At 34.0% G+C, this 17,409-nt stretch overlaps 1 protein-coding gene across 2 annotated transcripts; it reads left to right on the forward strand.

Moving 5' to 3' along the window:
• Positions 1-3,917: 3,917 nt before the first annotated feature.
• LOC147391086 (3-methyl-2-oxobutanoate hydroxymethyltransferase 1, mitochondrial-like) lies at positions 3,918-16,986 on the forward strand. Of its 2 annotated transcripts, none has more exons than XM_086458477.1 (5): positions 3,918-4,489; positions 7,295-7,501; positions 8,178-8,324; positions 16,372-16,425; positions 16,505-16,986. In XM_086458477.1, exons 1-5 carry the CDS (start codon positions 4,058-4,060, stop codon positions 16,763-16,765), a joined length of 1,101 nt encoding a protein of 366 aa, XP_086314603.1. In that variant the 5' UTR covers positions 3,918-4,057; the 3' UTR covers positions 16,766-16,986. The 2 variants fall into 2 exon arrangements, with proteins under 2 accessions (XP_086314603.1, XP_086314604.1); XM_086458478.1 differs by having other exon boundaries at positions 4,357-4,489; positions 7,279-7,501.
• Positions 16,987-17,409: the final 423 nt, after the last annotated feature.

Genomic DNA, 17,409 nt, shown 5'->3' on the forward strand with positions numbered 1-17,409 from the left:
GTGTGTGCATTGGAGTGAAATGTTCCCTTAACAATGGATTTTGATTTTCAACATGACATTAAGGGCATTCTATGGAAAAGAATGACCCATGTAGTCACATTAAATTTATGAATGTGAATGTAGGTTTGAGCTTTTAGAGAGATTCTATGATGGAGTTCCCTTGAAGTCACAACCTGGATGCATGTATGCATGGCTAGAAACTTAGTGTTTCACCCCATCAAGAGGGTGACATATTTCTTCATCATTGCCATGCATAAATGAGTGTGTGTATTGTGTACAAGATGATGCATGAGATTGGGGTGAAAAGGGCTTCAGCCCCCATCATTTTGATCGAACCTTAGTCCAATCTACCGGGGATGGGAGAGGGTATACATTACATCTTAGGGATTTTTAAAAATAAAGAAAAGAGAGGGTTAGAAGAAGAGAATGCAAACTTTGAAATAAGTAAACTACATCTTAAACCCCATCTTGTCCCTTGATGAACTTGAACCTTGAAAGATAGACTTGAAAGTTGAATGAGATGGTTGAGGGTTGAGTGGATTGAAGTTTAGAAGATGAGAGAGTGAGTAGAAATTTTGGTAGAGTTTTAGGTTGAGAGATGGGGGCTTGAGAGCATGAATTGTTCTTAAAAAATGAGGGTATTTATAGAGTTTTTGGAGGACTTTTGGGGACAAAGTGGTCCAACCCTAAAAATAAAGAAAATGGACATGGGGTTTAGGTATTTCTTTTTGAATTTTTCATTTGTATGAGGGAAAAGATGACATTTGTGAGGAAATCCTAAAAGTATTATTTGATCCTTGATTTTTTTGTAAATAGAAGTGAGAGAACAAAAGTACTTTTGGGAGGGTGAATAAGGAAGTAACATGTGTAAAGGTGGAGTGGTAGGTAAAAAGTAGATCTTGGTTCATTTGTAAATAACAAATAAAGCAAGGGTGGAAGTATAATTTTGAAATGGGCCAATGGGAGAACAAAAGTTCTTTTGGGAGGGTGAATAAGAGAATGACATGTGTAAAGGTGAAGTGGTAGGTGAAAAGTAGATCTTGGTTCATTTATAAATAACAAATAATGCAAGGGTATAAGTATAATTTTGAAATGGACCAATAGGAGAACTCCATGTATGTACTTGAATATTCCCACCTTTTGAGGGCATAATGGGAAGTTCTCTTATCTTTGTGGATTATTATCAAAGACCAAATAACCTTTTTGGTTTGACTAGACCTTTTGAGAAGGACATTCTTGAATTTTCACAAAAGGGAAGTTGACCCTCCAATTAGATGATACATTGGGTATTGGGGGCTTATGAGGTATCAACATGTGTCATCATATGAAGATGTGAGAGAATGGACTTGGAGTGGGCTTGGTGTTGGGCTTGGGTTTGGGTTAGGATATAGACTTAGGTTTGGGTTAGGACATAGACTTGGGTTTGGGCTTAGGATGGACTTGATTTTGGGTTTGGGATATGGACTTGGGTTAGGATATAGGTGATGGACATAGGTTTAAAGTGGATTAGGGACAAGGTATGGGCATGCAATGATATCAGATGCAATAAGTATGTATGCATGCATGAATAATGATGCCAAGTGGCAATGTGGGTCCATTGAGAGGTTTAAGTCTAACTCGGAATCAATTTGAGAAAATTTGGATTTTCCTAACGAGTTCGTGCAAATTGGGGTGTTTACAGTAACATATGCAATGCTTTATTTAGGATGGAAGGACATGTTTTCCTAAATTTGTGTGACATATTAGAAGGCAGGGGTCTTTTAAAAGATGAAAAGAAGATTGCGGTTCAAGAATTTCATAAGGAAGCATGCAATTACAAATGAAGAATTCTTATATTTCGAGGACGAACAAATTGTAAAATATGAAGGGGTGCACTTGAACATAATAATAATGATGAGCCTGTAGATCGTCAATCTTGTGTTACCATGGAGATGACAAGGATTGAAATAACTAATGCATTATACGTTGTTTATAATAGAACTTAATAGCTTTAATCTATTTTGGATTTGTTTTTAATGAAAATTATATTTTTCTTTTTATATGACATTGTAACACTTTTTATTTGATAAAATGTGGCATGCTTATAGTATTTATGGTACAATATTTTTCTCCTTGTTGTTCTTGTAGCCTAATGATGTAACCATTTACTGCTTATATGAAGGAAAACAATGCAATAATTTGATTTTAATTACAATGTTAATAGTAATATTTCTCCTTCAATGATGATGAAGTAAAATGGCTTGTGTATGTGATGTTATGTGGATATTGGAATATGTATAAGATGTCATGTAAATATTGGATTGTGTATGAAATACTAATGTGTATGGGATATTATATGGATATTGGATTGTGTATTATGCATGTATTTTTTTTTTTAGAAAAATTTTAAATGTCCATTTTTAAGAGGAGATGGTGCTGAAATTTTGATAGAATTATAAAATTTATAAATTTTTCTAAAGTAAAATAATTAATTTTTTAATATATATATATATATATATATAGTGTAATCATATATTTTGTCATTTTTATTACAATGTTAGTAGTAACATTTTTTAAAGTATGTTGATATATGTATTATGTACTTTTTTTGAATGTTAATGTGTATGGAATGTTGCGTGGATGTTAGATTGTGTATTATGCATGTATTTTTTTTATCAAAAAAATTTCATGTCTATTTTTAATAGGAGATACTGTCGAAATTTCGATAGAATTATAAAATTTATAAATTTATTTAAATTGAAAATAATTATTTTTATAATTTTTTAATATAAATTTATTATATTTATATATATTTAGTGTAATTATATATTTATTAAGGTATTTTTGTCATTTTTAGTGCATTCTAAGTGCATTATCAACATGAAGGGTATTCTGGTTATTTTATCAGAATCCAGCAATAAAAAACTATCAAACGAACAGGCTTTTCCGACTTCTGTGCTTATGTAACGAATAAATTTCTGCTGGATATGATTTTTCAGGCTTTGAGCTTCTGCTTCTTTTAGAAGCCAATTTCTGTAAAGAACATACCCTAAACGTCAAGGTGCTAATAATTGCTCTCTCTTCTAAGTAATTTGTGACCTCCAATCTATTCCCAATTGCTTGAGTTGATTCGAACCCAACCAAAATTTAAAATAATGTTCCAAATGATCTCGATCGTAATCTTTAAACCTAAATATACTATCTATTTTATTATTTATTCCAAATTAATAGGTTTTGGGTTTTTCTATTTGCACCCATCATTTATAGTGTACCCACTTGCATTTATACACTCCTAAAAAAACATTTAAATGGGTGCACTAAGTGTAAACAATGGGTACAAATAGAATGACTGTAATTTTTTTTTTTGTTGAACCAGAGATTAGTAGATCACTCACAAACAATTAAAAAAGGAATCAACTAGTTGCATACCACCAATAACTGGTTGCACACCAACCTTAAAAATTCATTCTTATTTTTTATAACCTCTATTTTAACTTACTAATGACACTTCATTATTGGTGTCGTGGCTTTGTCTAATTTTGCTTGTGTAAAATGTTAGCATACTTGTCATATGACCAAGTATTTCTTATAAAAATTATTGAAACCAATGATAATTTATGTAAGTATTCTTGAAAAAGAACCAAAAATAAAATAAATAAAGTAGTGCATTTTTATTTAAATTTTGAGTGCAATCATCCAAATGCAAAGGAATATATTTTTTTAAAATAATAGAGTGCAAATAGCAGTAGGTGGTGTGCAACTAGTTGATCCCACTAAAAAAAAAACATGAAGACTGATCCAAACTCATTGTCTCGGCCGAGACGACATGACTCGACTGAGTCAACTCGAGTTCGTAACACATGGACTTTCCAAATCCAAATGGGATTCTGATCCTGATACTTCAAACATAAATACCGGTGGGACCCACTCCACTACCGGTGTCGCGTAGGCTGCAGATGGCGCAGCCAGAAAACATGTCCTCTTTAAAAATCCAATAAAAAACTCTGCAACTCTCTCTCTCTCAAGTCTCAACCCAATATAAGTCCTTCCAAGCTTTGAGTTTTTTAATAAAAGAAAAATGGTGTTCCCTACACTCCTCTCTAAATCCTGTTCGTCCATTGCAAGATCAAGATCAAGATCAATAGCATCAGCAATGTTTCAGAGATGGATGAGCAATGTTCCAGAAAACACAGTGTACGGTGGACCTAAGCCTCAAAACCCTAATGAAAGAGTAACCCTAACTCACTTGAAGCAGAAGCACAGAAAGAGAGAAGCCATAACTATGGTGACTGCATACGATTACCCATCAGCGGTTCACCTTGATGAGGCAGGGATAGATGTGTGTTTGGTGGGTGATTCAGCTTCGATGGTCGTTCATGGGCACGATACCACTCTCCCTATTTCCCTCGAAGAGATGCTCGTCCATTGTCGCTCTGTCGCTCGCGGCGCCAAACGACCCCTTCTTGTTGGTGATCTTCCCTTTGGTACCTATGAATCTAGCACTTATCAGGTAATTTCTTTCTTTTTTTTATTTTTTTATTTTTTTTCATTTTAAATGTGTGTGGTTTTTTTTTTAGAGTTTCTATCTCCAAAACAACTAATATAAAATTTGGGAATCATAGTAATACTCCACTGCAAAATTGGCCCTATTAGGGCCATCCCCAACAAAAAGCAAGATGGGGTTTACCCCTTCACCCCATCTTGCCATTAGAGAAGATGATTGTGTTTTTATAGGGAGAAATTGGCGTTATCAGGGTTATCCCCACAAAATGCAAGATGTTTTTACCCTTCACCCGATCTTGCCATTAGAATAGTGAGTGTGAAATGTCTAATATACCCTTATAAAGATGAAATGCCATCATCTAAATTACCCTTTACTTTTTCATCCATCTCATGGTTCTCCACACAAACTTACTCAACCCAATTCAAAAATAAGAACCCTAGATGTCTCTCTTTAAATCGTCTTATTTGCTCATTGACTTTCAACCCAACCTGAGAAATTAGAACCCTAAATTTTTGTTTGTCATCCTCTATCAATCTCAATCAAGAAAATTTGAGCTAAAACATGATTTGCATTAAAATACTAGATCAATCTTTGTTTGTTCCTCTTTCTCGATTAAGAAAATTTGAGGAGAATCCTGATCCACAACCCTCTTGATCTACAATTATATATTTTTTCTTGTCGTCCCTATTTTTGTGATATTATTAAGAAATTCAAGGGCAATTTTCGTCACTTTCAAAATGACTTTACCTCTGTATTGTAGTTCAATATCTTAAAGAACACCTACATTTGGTCCTATAGATCATTGGAGGCTTATAGAGAAGGAAACACATGATAATTTTTTCTTCTAAAAAGATTACCCATATAAGTCAATTTGTAATGGTAAGCGCTTTGTGATTAAAACAAATTTTATTGTAGAGGGGTTTGCCCTATATATACTATATGTGATTAAACTGGTTTAGTTGTTGCAATAAGGCTTAAAATTCTATCAAACTTTTGACCGTCTTCTTTGTCAAAATTAAAGTGGTTTACTTGTTACATATGTGGAGTTGATGTAGATCGATGTTTCTATATTGATATCTTAAAAAATACATGAGATTGGTGTAAGTTCCCAGAAGGTACAATAATTGATAGTCAATGTATAAGTGAAAGTATCCAGGCCTATGGGCTTGACTAATACGGGTCAGGCAATTGGCCCCTTAGAGCACCATATCTCACCCAAATCCTCCCGGTACATGCAACCCCTCAAACCGCATATACTAGGTAAGTTGGGATAAATCTTTGTGGGTGGCAAACAATTGGCCTCTTAAAGCACCATATATCACCCAAATCCTCTGGGTACATGTAATACCTCACAAACCACACATACTAGGTAAGTTGGGATAAGTCTTTGTGGGTGGCCAACAAGGGGGCTTGAACTCAAGATCTCTCCCTTTTTGGAGGGAGGCCATGGCCATTACGCCTAACACTCGTTGATTAAAAGAGATCTTATATGTCATATCGATGGAAATAAATCTTTGTTTAAGATACTTGTTTAATTTCAAATGCAAGGTGGTATTGAAGACATATTCATCGCATGTGAAGTCTGCGTCGCTTTGAGAATTGTTGGGGACATCAAAGCTTGACGAGTAAATTTTATTTTATTTATTTAATTCTCTGTTTTAGGTCTTTATTTTCATGTTTTTTGGGCTTATTTTCATGTTTTATTGGTCCATGATCTTAGTATAGTGTTTAAGGGTAGTTTTGTAAATTTTGTTTGTCTTTTATTTAAGTTTATAAGGATTGAAAATTTAAGAGAGAAATTATGAAAATTAGGTTATTTCATTTGGTATTTTAGTTTTATTAGAACTCTTGGTTGATTTTTATTATTTATAGATTGTATTAGGGTTAAATTAATAGTTGATAAATGAATAAATTTTTTTTTTTCAGTTTTTTATCATTTGGATGTTAGTGCATTCAACGTGGTTGATGCCATGGATCATTGAGATGATTCCAAAATAAATATATCATTTTTTTCTTTAATCTTTTTCTTATTTTCTATCTCCTTTTTCAATTCATCTTTTGTACAATTTTTTTTTTCTTTATTTGTGAGAGATCAAAAAACCATTAAGAATCCTTTAATCCTTTCTAGAAACCAATCTATAAATTCTGTTTTCTTGATTTTTCAAGAAATCTTGAATTCTTGATTCTTGAAACCTACAAACTTCAACTTTTAATCCTTTTCAGATTTCCTTAACTTTTAATCCTTACCCTATAAATTTTAACATTTAATCCTTTTTCTCTACCCTACAATAATTGCAAAAAATTTCAGTTTACCTTTTGAGTTTACCCTATCCCAACTCAAATCCTTACCCAACAAATTAAATTCCCTAACCACCAAATTTTCTCTTCTCCCTTCACCGTCCTGCATCGTTGGTTGTAAGTCCAGTGGGAAAAATCAAGAATGAGCATCCATTGATATATTGATCTAACCAAATCTAACAGTGAAAAGTGCCAAAAACTAAACCTTCATATGAGACCAAGGATTAGGTGGAATAGAAGTGAACTAATAAAAATAGAGGGGTAGTTTTGTTAGTCTATTTTTATTAGTTCAAGTTGGGCTTGGTCAATGTAAAAGGAGGCAGGAATAGATGTTTTTGAATGTAGGGAGTTTTCGTAATTAATGAGGGAAGTAAATATAAAAGTTCTCTGATAAAAACAAGACAAATCCATAAAGCATATATGTTTTTTTACTTGGACAAATGCAGAGAGGCTCTGATTGATCTTTAATTGGTCAAATTCACGGGGTGATGATGCAGTTTCAATTATGAGCAGGCAGTTGATACGGCAGTTAGAGTGCTTAAGGAAGGAGGCATGGATGCAATTAAATTGGAAGGAGGCGCTCCTTCTAGAATATCAGCGGCAAAGGCTATTGTTGAGGCCGGAATTGCAGTTATGGGGCATGTTGGGCTTACCCCTCAGGCTATTAGTGTTCTTGGGGGATTTAGGCCTCAAGGGAAGAACATTGCCAGTGCCATCAAGGTCTTTGAATCTCTCTCTCTCTCTCGATATATATAACCCCATCAAAAGTGGTTTACAAAAATTGGATGGTTCATGATTCTTCTACTTGTAAACTGGGGTTAGAAGTTTCGGAATGGGTTGATTTTTGGCGAGGATGATCTTCTCACCGTAGAGATCATCTCAAAGAAGTCAGCCCATTCCGAAATTTCCAACCCATATATTGAAAAATTATATATATATATATATATAGGGTAGCGTTCAAGGGCAAACTTTTTAGCAAACTTTTTGGCAAAATCTTTTTCAAAACATGGGTTAGAGGTTTTGGAATGGGCTGATTTTTGGTGAGGATGATCTCTACGGTGAGTAGATCATCCTCACCAAAAATCAGCACATTCCAAAACTTCTAACCCATGTTTACCCGTTGAAAAATGGTGGACCATCCATTTTTTGTAAACTATTTTTGATGGGGTTAGAAGTTTTGGAATGGGCTGATTTTTGGTGATGATGATCTCCTCACCATAGAGATCATCCTCACCAAAAATCAGCCCATTCCAAAACCTCTAACTCATGTTTTGAAAAATGTTTTGCCAAAAAGTTTGCTAAAAAGTTGGCCATTGAACGCCCCCCATATATATATATATATATATATATATATATATATATATATATATATCTAAGTCAAGGCTAGTCAGTGCAGGTTGTGGAGACAGCTATTGCTTTGCAGGAGGCGGGATGCTTCTCGGTTGTTCTGGAATGTGTGCCTGCACCTGTCGCTGCGGCTGCAACTTCAGCCCTCCGAATTCCGACTATTGGCATTGGGGCAGGCCCATTCTGTAGTGGCCAGGTTAGTTCATTCTCTACTTCTTACTATTACTTGTAAAGAACAAGTTGTTCTATGCTTTATTCTTTTACCCCATAAATAGAAGGGTATTGTCACTATCAGGAGACAACTTGACAATTTCTTGCATTGATATATCTATATATATATATAGATATTAGTTATGTCTTAAAGATTACTCAAAACAATAATAGCTTGGAAATTATTAAAGAATACCCATCTTAAAGTCATCGTACAATGTGCCATCCCTCTAGTTGAGGGAGAGCACAGGTAGAGAAAATTAAGACCAGAGTTCCAAAATCAGTAATAAAATGTTTCAGGACTAGAGAAAAATATTTCCCAACATGGGAAGTGGTTGACCACATAAATGGAAAGGGGCTGCAGAAGTGCCACACCCACATGGATAGAGTGATGGAATCCAAAATATTTCGGATATGAGTACTTAGATGAGTGCAAGAGGAGCTAGTTATTGGTTTGTATTAGTAACCGTGAATACTAAGCGTTATAACTTAGTCATTGCTTTGTGTTTGCTTTTCCCTCAGTTTTATTTTATAATCGTGCCCACTTTGTTAATTGAGTGTCTCATTCTTGATTACATCAGTTGTAATGTGCCTTCGTATAAGTTTTTTTGCATCTCTGTGGTATCTGAGAATGATAGGTAGATCTCTTTTTCTTTATTTGGTGTTGATTTGTTTGGTGCTGCTCTTCTTGAGAAAGTAACAACACAATAAAGTGCAAATCCATTGAACTCTTGAATATGTACAAGTGGACATTAGAATCTTCGGGGAGAGCATCAATACTAGAAACTAATTTGCAAATACTCTTCAGATGTACTATTTCTTTTATTAAACTAAGTTTTACTAGAAGCCATCTCTAATGTTAGATAGCTCCTTGTATACCATTATGTGCTCTAGTGAGTTGTAATTTCATTAGACAAAATGTTTTTTCATGCAAATCCCAATCTTATAATAACTCAAATTCTAATTTAATTAAAATAATATTTAAGGACCACAATACCCTTCTTGGGCCTAAAACATGTTAGTAATAAAAATATGTGGCCCATTTAATTAAAGTGATGGTCCACCCTTTAATAAGAGAAAATAAAAGACATAAATAATGCCTACTAAATATAAAAAAGCGCATAGTAATAAAATATCAAAAAAAAAAAAAAACGCTACGAAACTCCAAATTGACTAGACTAGACACTAATGCAACCAAAAATCTTCCATCCAAAGTGCTAATGGTCTCCTCCTTTGGTAAACTCTGTATGGCTTCACGATGTCCTTATCGCAATGTCTTTGTTTTTATCACTATCTCCATAATAATTTTCTTTATCCTTATCTATGTCTTATCCCAGTTCTTGGGGTTGACAATGTCAAGCCCTGAAATCCCAACATGAATCCCTATGATTCATCAGTTAGAATCTCGAGGTGTGAGGTAACCAATCACACAACCTGCTAGAACATTCACAAGTAATAATATTAATGGAAAAGAAAATATACGTAGCGGAAAATCATTTAACTAACATCAATACAAGAGTCTAGAGTAAACGGAACAATCATCAAACACTGATATCATCAAAATTCTCAATCTCATAATACATTAGATTACAAAAATTTCTAAACTAACATGTTCTTTATCTACAAGAAAAACTGCTAGATCCCTCTACTAATCCTCAAAGACACGGCGGTAGCAAGACATTAATCTGATCCTCCTTAAGGACCTCCTCAAAGAATGGCTCCTCAATAGCTTAATAATCTGTAAGGGGAAGGATAGGGTGAGTAACAAGGGAGTGTTACTCAGCAGGATAAATGTTATTCTAACAGTGAGTCATACATGCATGAGTAATCACCAGAACAGTTAAGTAATGCAAGTTTTTCATAATTTAGCATACGATAAATGTCTAAGCATACTCAATAAATAGTTATAAAAAGTTACAATCTATCATTTCTATCATTTAAAGTAACCTATGCATTTTTCAAATGTAAACATCTATCAACATTACAAAATAAGGAAAAGATACATAATAACAACACGGTGGTGTAGTCGATAAGAGAGCAGAGGAACACGCGGATATAATTGCCACTTCCAATTTGATGTGGAATCCCATCGTTATAATCTGATTTTGTGGCCAGTTTAGCATACCACAGTTGGATGACCATTTATCCCACCCAGACTGGTCGTTGACCAAGAACCCAATACTGAGTTCAATTAACGGTGAGGTCGACCGTTTGACTACTACAGACTAACAGTGATCACTAACTAGCCTAGGAGACCTATCGTGTCGAAGCCTATCAAGAGGCAATACATGTGAACCGCCTACTTCTACACTATACAGAGACCGCCTTTACATACAACGTTCCCTAAGAAACAAGTAGAATAAATTCCCGGATCTCATAAGCTGTAATATGCTCTAAGGTATCCCATATTATCGAAGAGTATATGACATCTAGCACTATCTTAGATTGACTCGCCGCTTTCAGATACACAGTAACGTGTGGGTTTTCTACGAACCTTTTCTGGTAAACAAAATAGTTTATTTTGTATATAGTATATCATTTCTTTTAATCGGTAAAATACAAACAAGGTCTGGTAGTGCCCTCCAATGACAATCATCTGTAATTTCCATCCATCAACCATCTCATCCCTCTATCTATCTATCACGTTTTACGTGGCATGGCCACTACGTGGAACTGGAGGTACTGTCGTATCAATCAGTCGAGAACATACGTTTTCTCTATCCATCTATCAATCAAATCAATCAATCTATCCTTTAATTTCCTACATATCTATCCAAGTAATTTCACCTTTAAAGTAATTTGAAACTCATAAGACATCAATCAATTCTATTTGATGATTTTTATTGAGTCGAAAAACTCGAAAAACACGATAAAATCATAAGACATAAAAACTGAAAATCTGTGAAAATTTGACTAAGTGTTAAAAAAAATGATTTTTCAAAGTTGTCGAAATTGAAAACGAGGTGTTGTTTGTACATGAAAGCTCTCGACAACATGAGAAACACTATATAATTTTTATTACTTAATTCAAAGGAACGCATAAGATATCGCGTTTTGAAAATTGGGCGAAAACGTCAAATTTTACGTTTTGTTCTTCAAACCAAAAATCACATTTTGATATGATGAGATTTTGATCTTAAAACCATTCCCAATGTTTCAAAATGGGGAGTAAAATTTTAATTTTATTAAAGAACTCAAAGTAAATGTTTTTAATGAAATAAAGATAGGAAATGGGTATACATACTATATGGAAGTAAAAAAAAAAAAATTGGAAGTAAAATCAACATTTGGATTTATTTATTTATTTTTTTCCGAATTGTTGATTTTTCATCGAAACAAGACCAAAATTGACCCAAACCTTATACTACTCATAAAATGCATAAAATACATCAAATGAACTAAAATAAATAAAAAATAACCATGCAAACATGATCCAATACGTTCAAATATGTATAAATGTAATGAAACAATTAATCTATCAAAGATCGCATGAATTTTGTATGAAATTATTGCATGACTAGAAGGTAGAAGGGAAGACAACCTACTTCGAGCTATTCTCTATGGTTTAACGAAGTCTAACGATCACCTCAGACCGATCTCAAATATTTTCCTCCGATGAAAATCGACGTTTCTAGCGTCCACACGTAACCCTCGACAAGAGGAATAACTTTCCTTTTTGCGGCAAAGCTCGAATCGTTCTTGTTTGGCGTAGATCTAAGTTGTAAATCTCGAGGAAAAAGGGTTTAGTTTTGTTTGGAGGGAAAAATAAGAAAAATCAGATTTTTCTAATTAAAGATTAATATTTATAACTTAAGTTGGGACATACGCGTCATTTCGTGAATTATTTTTTTTGAATGCCGATTTGGACATTCTTATACTCTATTTCGGGTGATTTTTCGACACGAATCTAATGGTATGATCGGATTCCTCAAATTATATCTCTAAAGTGTCGTTTATTAATTTGATAATTATTTGATGCAAAACTCGAGGATTTAATAATTTTTTCGATCAACTTTTGATTAAGTCGTGCTTACAGGCTAAAGTATGTTTCTCGACCCTTTTGAATCTATTGGTGAAGTTAATTTTTCTCAAATGTTGGAAATTAAGGATCTATACTTTTGAATCAACGTAAAAACTTAAAATTCTTTCCTTGAGATACATATTAAGATTTTCAGGTCATTACAAACAACATCTGGCTATTTCATTATATCTTGAGCCATATTTGCAATTAGAGCATTTATCTTCGTTGCACATTCCCCCACCATCTCAATCGATTTTCTTTTACTATGTATGATGTTTGAGCTTAAATTCCCTTGAGTGTACGTGTGGGTAAAAATCAAAAGTTTCAAATGGATCAAGCATCCTAGACCGTTAGTTTGCCTTGGGACCCTTTAGTTGCTTCCACTTGATAACATTTCGACGACCTGGTTGAATCACTCATATTCTTGGTTTTATCGCATTCCCTGATTGGATACTTGGCCTGACATCATGTTTCAAGATTAACTCTTTGCGTGTCTTGGTACATATTAGCTCATCTATTCAACATTTATGGAGGTAGATCTCTCTGGATGCATGCATTCAACTTTGGCCATGAAATGACTTTGTTGGTTTGCATGCTTTGTGCCCTAGCCCCTTGGGAGCTCCCTTGTGGAATGTGACTTTACATCTTGGGGTGACTTACATAGGTTGCGACACATGTCAATTTTATGTTAGCTTGTCAAGTCATGTGTCTTCAAGTATAACTTTTCTTGGTTGATTGGCTAGTCTTTACCGTGTCTTGATTCATGTTAAGCGGTTTTTGTTTGGCTACTAGTTTTTCTCCATGCTCACTTTGTTTCTCTATCATCTTTAGTTTTTGTCAATATTTGGAGATGTTTACTTAGGATGTGTCGGTTTGATTTTGCTGCAAAGCGCCATCCTAGGTTTTTTCATAGAATGGAGGTCCTGGCTATATAGCTTTGACTTGGACTCGGGATCTGATTCGTGAAGACTTAAGCTTTACAATACCCATTTCTTATTGTTTGTCCTAGTGATGTAGATAGGCTTGCCGACACTTATGATTGAGTTAAGATGCGTTGAAGAAAGAAATCAGCAACATTAATCGAATCAAATCAGTCAAAATAAAGTCAACTTAATTTGATTGAGTCAACTCGGTCCAATCTTTGACCAATCCACAAGACCTAGTCCAACTTCTCGTAAGACTCTTTCTTTTATTGAGTTTATATTTGTAGTTGTTGACATAGTCCTAGTTAGTTTCTATTTCAATTTTAGAAACTTTCTTTTCCTAGTTAATTTCTAATTTGTTTTATGTTTACTTTTTTAAAATTCGTTTTTATTCTTTAGGTTATAATTAGAAGTCTTTTTAGATGTCCAAATTGAGTTCTAATAAGATCAGAAGGTTAGTAATATGTTATAGATAGATTATGAAGTTACTTTTGAGTATTTTAGAGGGTTTCTAAGTTGTTATGAAGGAGTTATCTATATAAGGAGCTCCAATAAACAAATTCTAGAGTTAGTTTTTTTGAATATTGATTAATAGAAGAAGAAAAACTTCTTGCTTTTTTTGTTTTTTGTTTTTTAATTTATATTTTGAGCGTAAGAACTCGATATTGGTTGTTAATACTACTATTTGGGATTGATTTCCATCAATTGCAAATCTAGATTGAAGTTTCTAGTTTTGTTTTGCTAAATATAAAATTCTTTATTACTCCTAGTTCTTGGGATTTCACCCTAGAACCAGATTTTTAATACAAACTCTAGCTTTGTGTGTTCTACTTTACATTAGTTGGTATCAGAGCCATACTTTTTTGTTCTTCATCATGCCAATGGGTACAAGGAGGCACGATCTTTGGAAGGGAGGCGCACAATAATATATTAAGTGTGGAGAATTATGTAGTGGAGTTGAGGAAATCACTGCTCGGTTTGATAATGTTCCTTAATCAATTGATGAGAGATTCGAGGTGGATTTAAAGCAAAGTCAAGCCAAATACGACAAAGAGATGGAAGAACTTCGAAGGTAGAAACAAGCTCTTGATGAGTGATTCAAACTACAACGGAGTGATTCAATCCATAGTCAAGGTCGAATTAGAATAGCCATTATAGAGGGTTCCCCAAGTTGAAGATGTTTTACAATCTTTTCTTCAATTTTCTGATGAAGGTATCTCTTTCCATCCCCAAGTTGTTTCTGCTACCAAAAATTCTTCCCAAACTCTCCAGAGCCAAAATTGAAATTCCTCACCCACATCCTCCCCTCCTCAACAAAATCCCTTTGTTTCACCACCTTCAAATTAAGTTGTTAACGGACTTCCGCAACATCATATCTCTCTAAAACACCAAAATCAGCCCCACAACATGTTTCTCATAACCCCAATCCTCCATATAACCTTCAACATCTTTCGAAAATCTAACCAGCCCTTTACACCGATTATCTTGATAAATTGAATCCCTACTATACTCCATCACCCACACAAATCAATCAGGTACAGTATCGGCTTAAGACGAACATGCCACAATTCAATGGCCTTCTTCACATCGATGATTTCCTTAATTGGTTGTTTATTGTGAAATTTTTTTTCAAATGTAAACATAAGGTGTTTCAAGTCCCATGAAGAAGGATATTTAGTGATGGTCTACCTTAGCAATGATAATTTTCCATTGAGCACCTACAACAAACCTAAGTTCAAGAAGATTGGGCTTTTACAAGTGCTAAAGAAGATTAATTCTAATGCCTACCAACTCAAGCACCTATCTTCATATTTCAGTGATAATCCTTCCAATGATGCTGTTGTGACGAGGGCGAATTCTCTCCAACTTGGGGAGGATGATATAGATAGACTTGCCGATGCTTATGATTGAGTTAAGATGCGTTGAAGAAAGAAAACATCAACATTTATTGAGTCAAATTAGTCAAAATCAAGTCAACTCAATTTGACCGAGTCAACTTGGTCCAATCTTTGACCAATCTACAAGACTTAGTCCAACTTCTCTTAGGACTCTTTCTATTATTGAGTTTCTATCTGTAATTTTTTACGGGGTCCTAGTTAGTTTTTATTTCAATTTTAGAAAGTTTCTTTTCCTAGTTAGTTTATAATTTGTTTTATTTTTACTTTTTTAAAATTCGTTTTTATTCTTTAAGTTATAATTAGAAGTCCTTTTAAATGTCCAAATTGAGTTATAATAGGATTAGAAGATCAGTGATATGATATAGATAGATTAGGAAGTTACTTTTGAGTTTTTTTGAAGGTTTCTGAATTGTTATGAAGGAGTTATCTGTGTAAGGAGCTCCAATAAACAAATTCTAGCGTTAGTTTTTTTTAAGATTGATTAATAAAAGAAAAGAAAAAAGTTCTTCCCTTTCTTTGTTTTTTATTTTTTATTTTTATTTTATGCGTAAGAACCCGTTATTGGTTCTTAATTTTAGTGTTTGTGATTGATTTCAATCAATCTCAAACCTAGATTGAAGTTTCTAGTCTATTTTGCTCGATGTAGAGATTCTTCATTACTCATAGTTCTTGGGATTTCACCCTAGAACTAGATTTTTAACATAAACTCTAACTTTGTGTATTCTACCCTACATCACCTAGTCTTACTACTCATCCATCTTAACATCCTCATATCTTCTATACTCAATCTATGAACATGTTGTTTCTTGACTCAACATTTAACTCCATAAACGTGGTTGGTTTTGTTGATGTCTTACCCATCAATCTTAGTAAGCATCTCATCCCTAGGGTGGCCTTGCAAAATCACACTATATATTGTCTTGGTCCTACTTATGTCATCAATGCGCATTGTTTCTAAGGTTATCCCTTCATAATTCCAAATTTCATAAGTCGATATTACATTTTTTGGCAAACAACATTATCAAGGGAAGTCACTTTGAATGTCTGTGCATAACGGCATGGATTTAGGGTATGGCAATAGCTGATACATGTATACCTGCCTTGGATTCTCTTCTTGGCTATTTTCTTCTCTATGTTGTAACACAGATATCAACCTACTTTGATTTACAAACGGACTAATGGTTGATGCAGGTTCTAGTTTATCATGATCTGTTGGGAATGATGCAACACCCACATCATGCCAAGGTTGGTGAAAAAACTACCTTCTGGTTTTAGTCCCTCTTATTGAACATTTCCCATAAAAGGCTTTATCAACATTTTGCAGGTTACCCCCAAGTTCTGTAAGCAGTATGGGCAGGTGGGCAATGTCATAAACAAAGCTCTTTTGGAATACAAGGAAGAGGTCACGAATCGAGTGTTCCCTGGTCATGCTCATACACCATATAGAATCAATGCTACTGATCTTAATGGATTTTTGTGTGGATTACAGAAGATGGGCCTGTCTGAAGCTGCTTCTGAAGCAGCATCAGTGGCTGACAAGGCAGAAATAGCTGAAGCACCAGGGGTTCGGAGCCCAGCTCACTAATGGATCATGAGTTGTATTTAATAGTGGCAGAGTCTAATGCTTTTTTGTTTTTTGTTTTTTGGGTTTCCCCGATCGTTTTTTCCTCATAAGCGTTCATACATTGTCAACCTCTTTAATTAAAGTTATCTTTGTTTCACATTTGCTACACAGAAAATAAACGTGGAAGAGATTTCTTACTTGGGTCTTACCTCAATCAAACATCTCAGAATGTAAATAAGAAAGGCTGGCACTTTTAGTAGTTAAATGAATTGGGAAATTCCACAACTTGGTTCACCCAAAATTTTCAACAGCGTTCTTCATGAAAATGGATTGGTACAACAGACTTCAATGGGCAAGACCATGGTTTTAAATCAGCAACGGCAACGGTATGAATATATAAGGTATCTCAACATTCTCATTATCTCGTGTTTTGAAAATATCAGCCAAGTCGGTAAAACTTGGCAGAGTCAACTGGGATTTTGTAGATTTTAAATTAAAATAATTAATTTTTTTTAGAATTTAAATATTTATTATATAAATAAAATATGATTGTATTACTAAACACCTTCTAATGTACCTTATTTTATTAAAAAATTATAATTATTTTAATTTAAATATATGTAAATCAATCATTATAAATCATATAAAAAGGTTTATCTCGTCCA

This window comes from Akebia trifoliata, chromosome 11 (genome assembly GCF_017979445.1).
Source record: "Akebia trifoliata isolate Shusen 1 chromosome 11, ASM1797944v1, whole genome shotgun sequence".
Lineage (NCBI taxonomy): Eukaryota > Viridiplantae > Streptophyta > Magnoliopsida > Ranunculales > Lardizabalaceae > Akebia > Akebia trifoliata.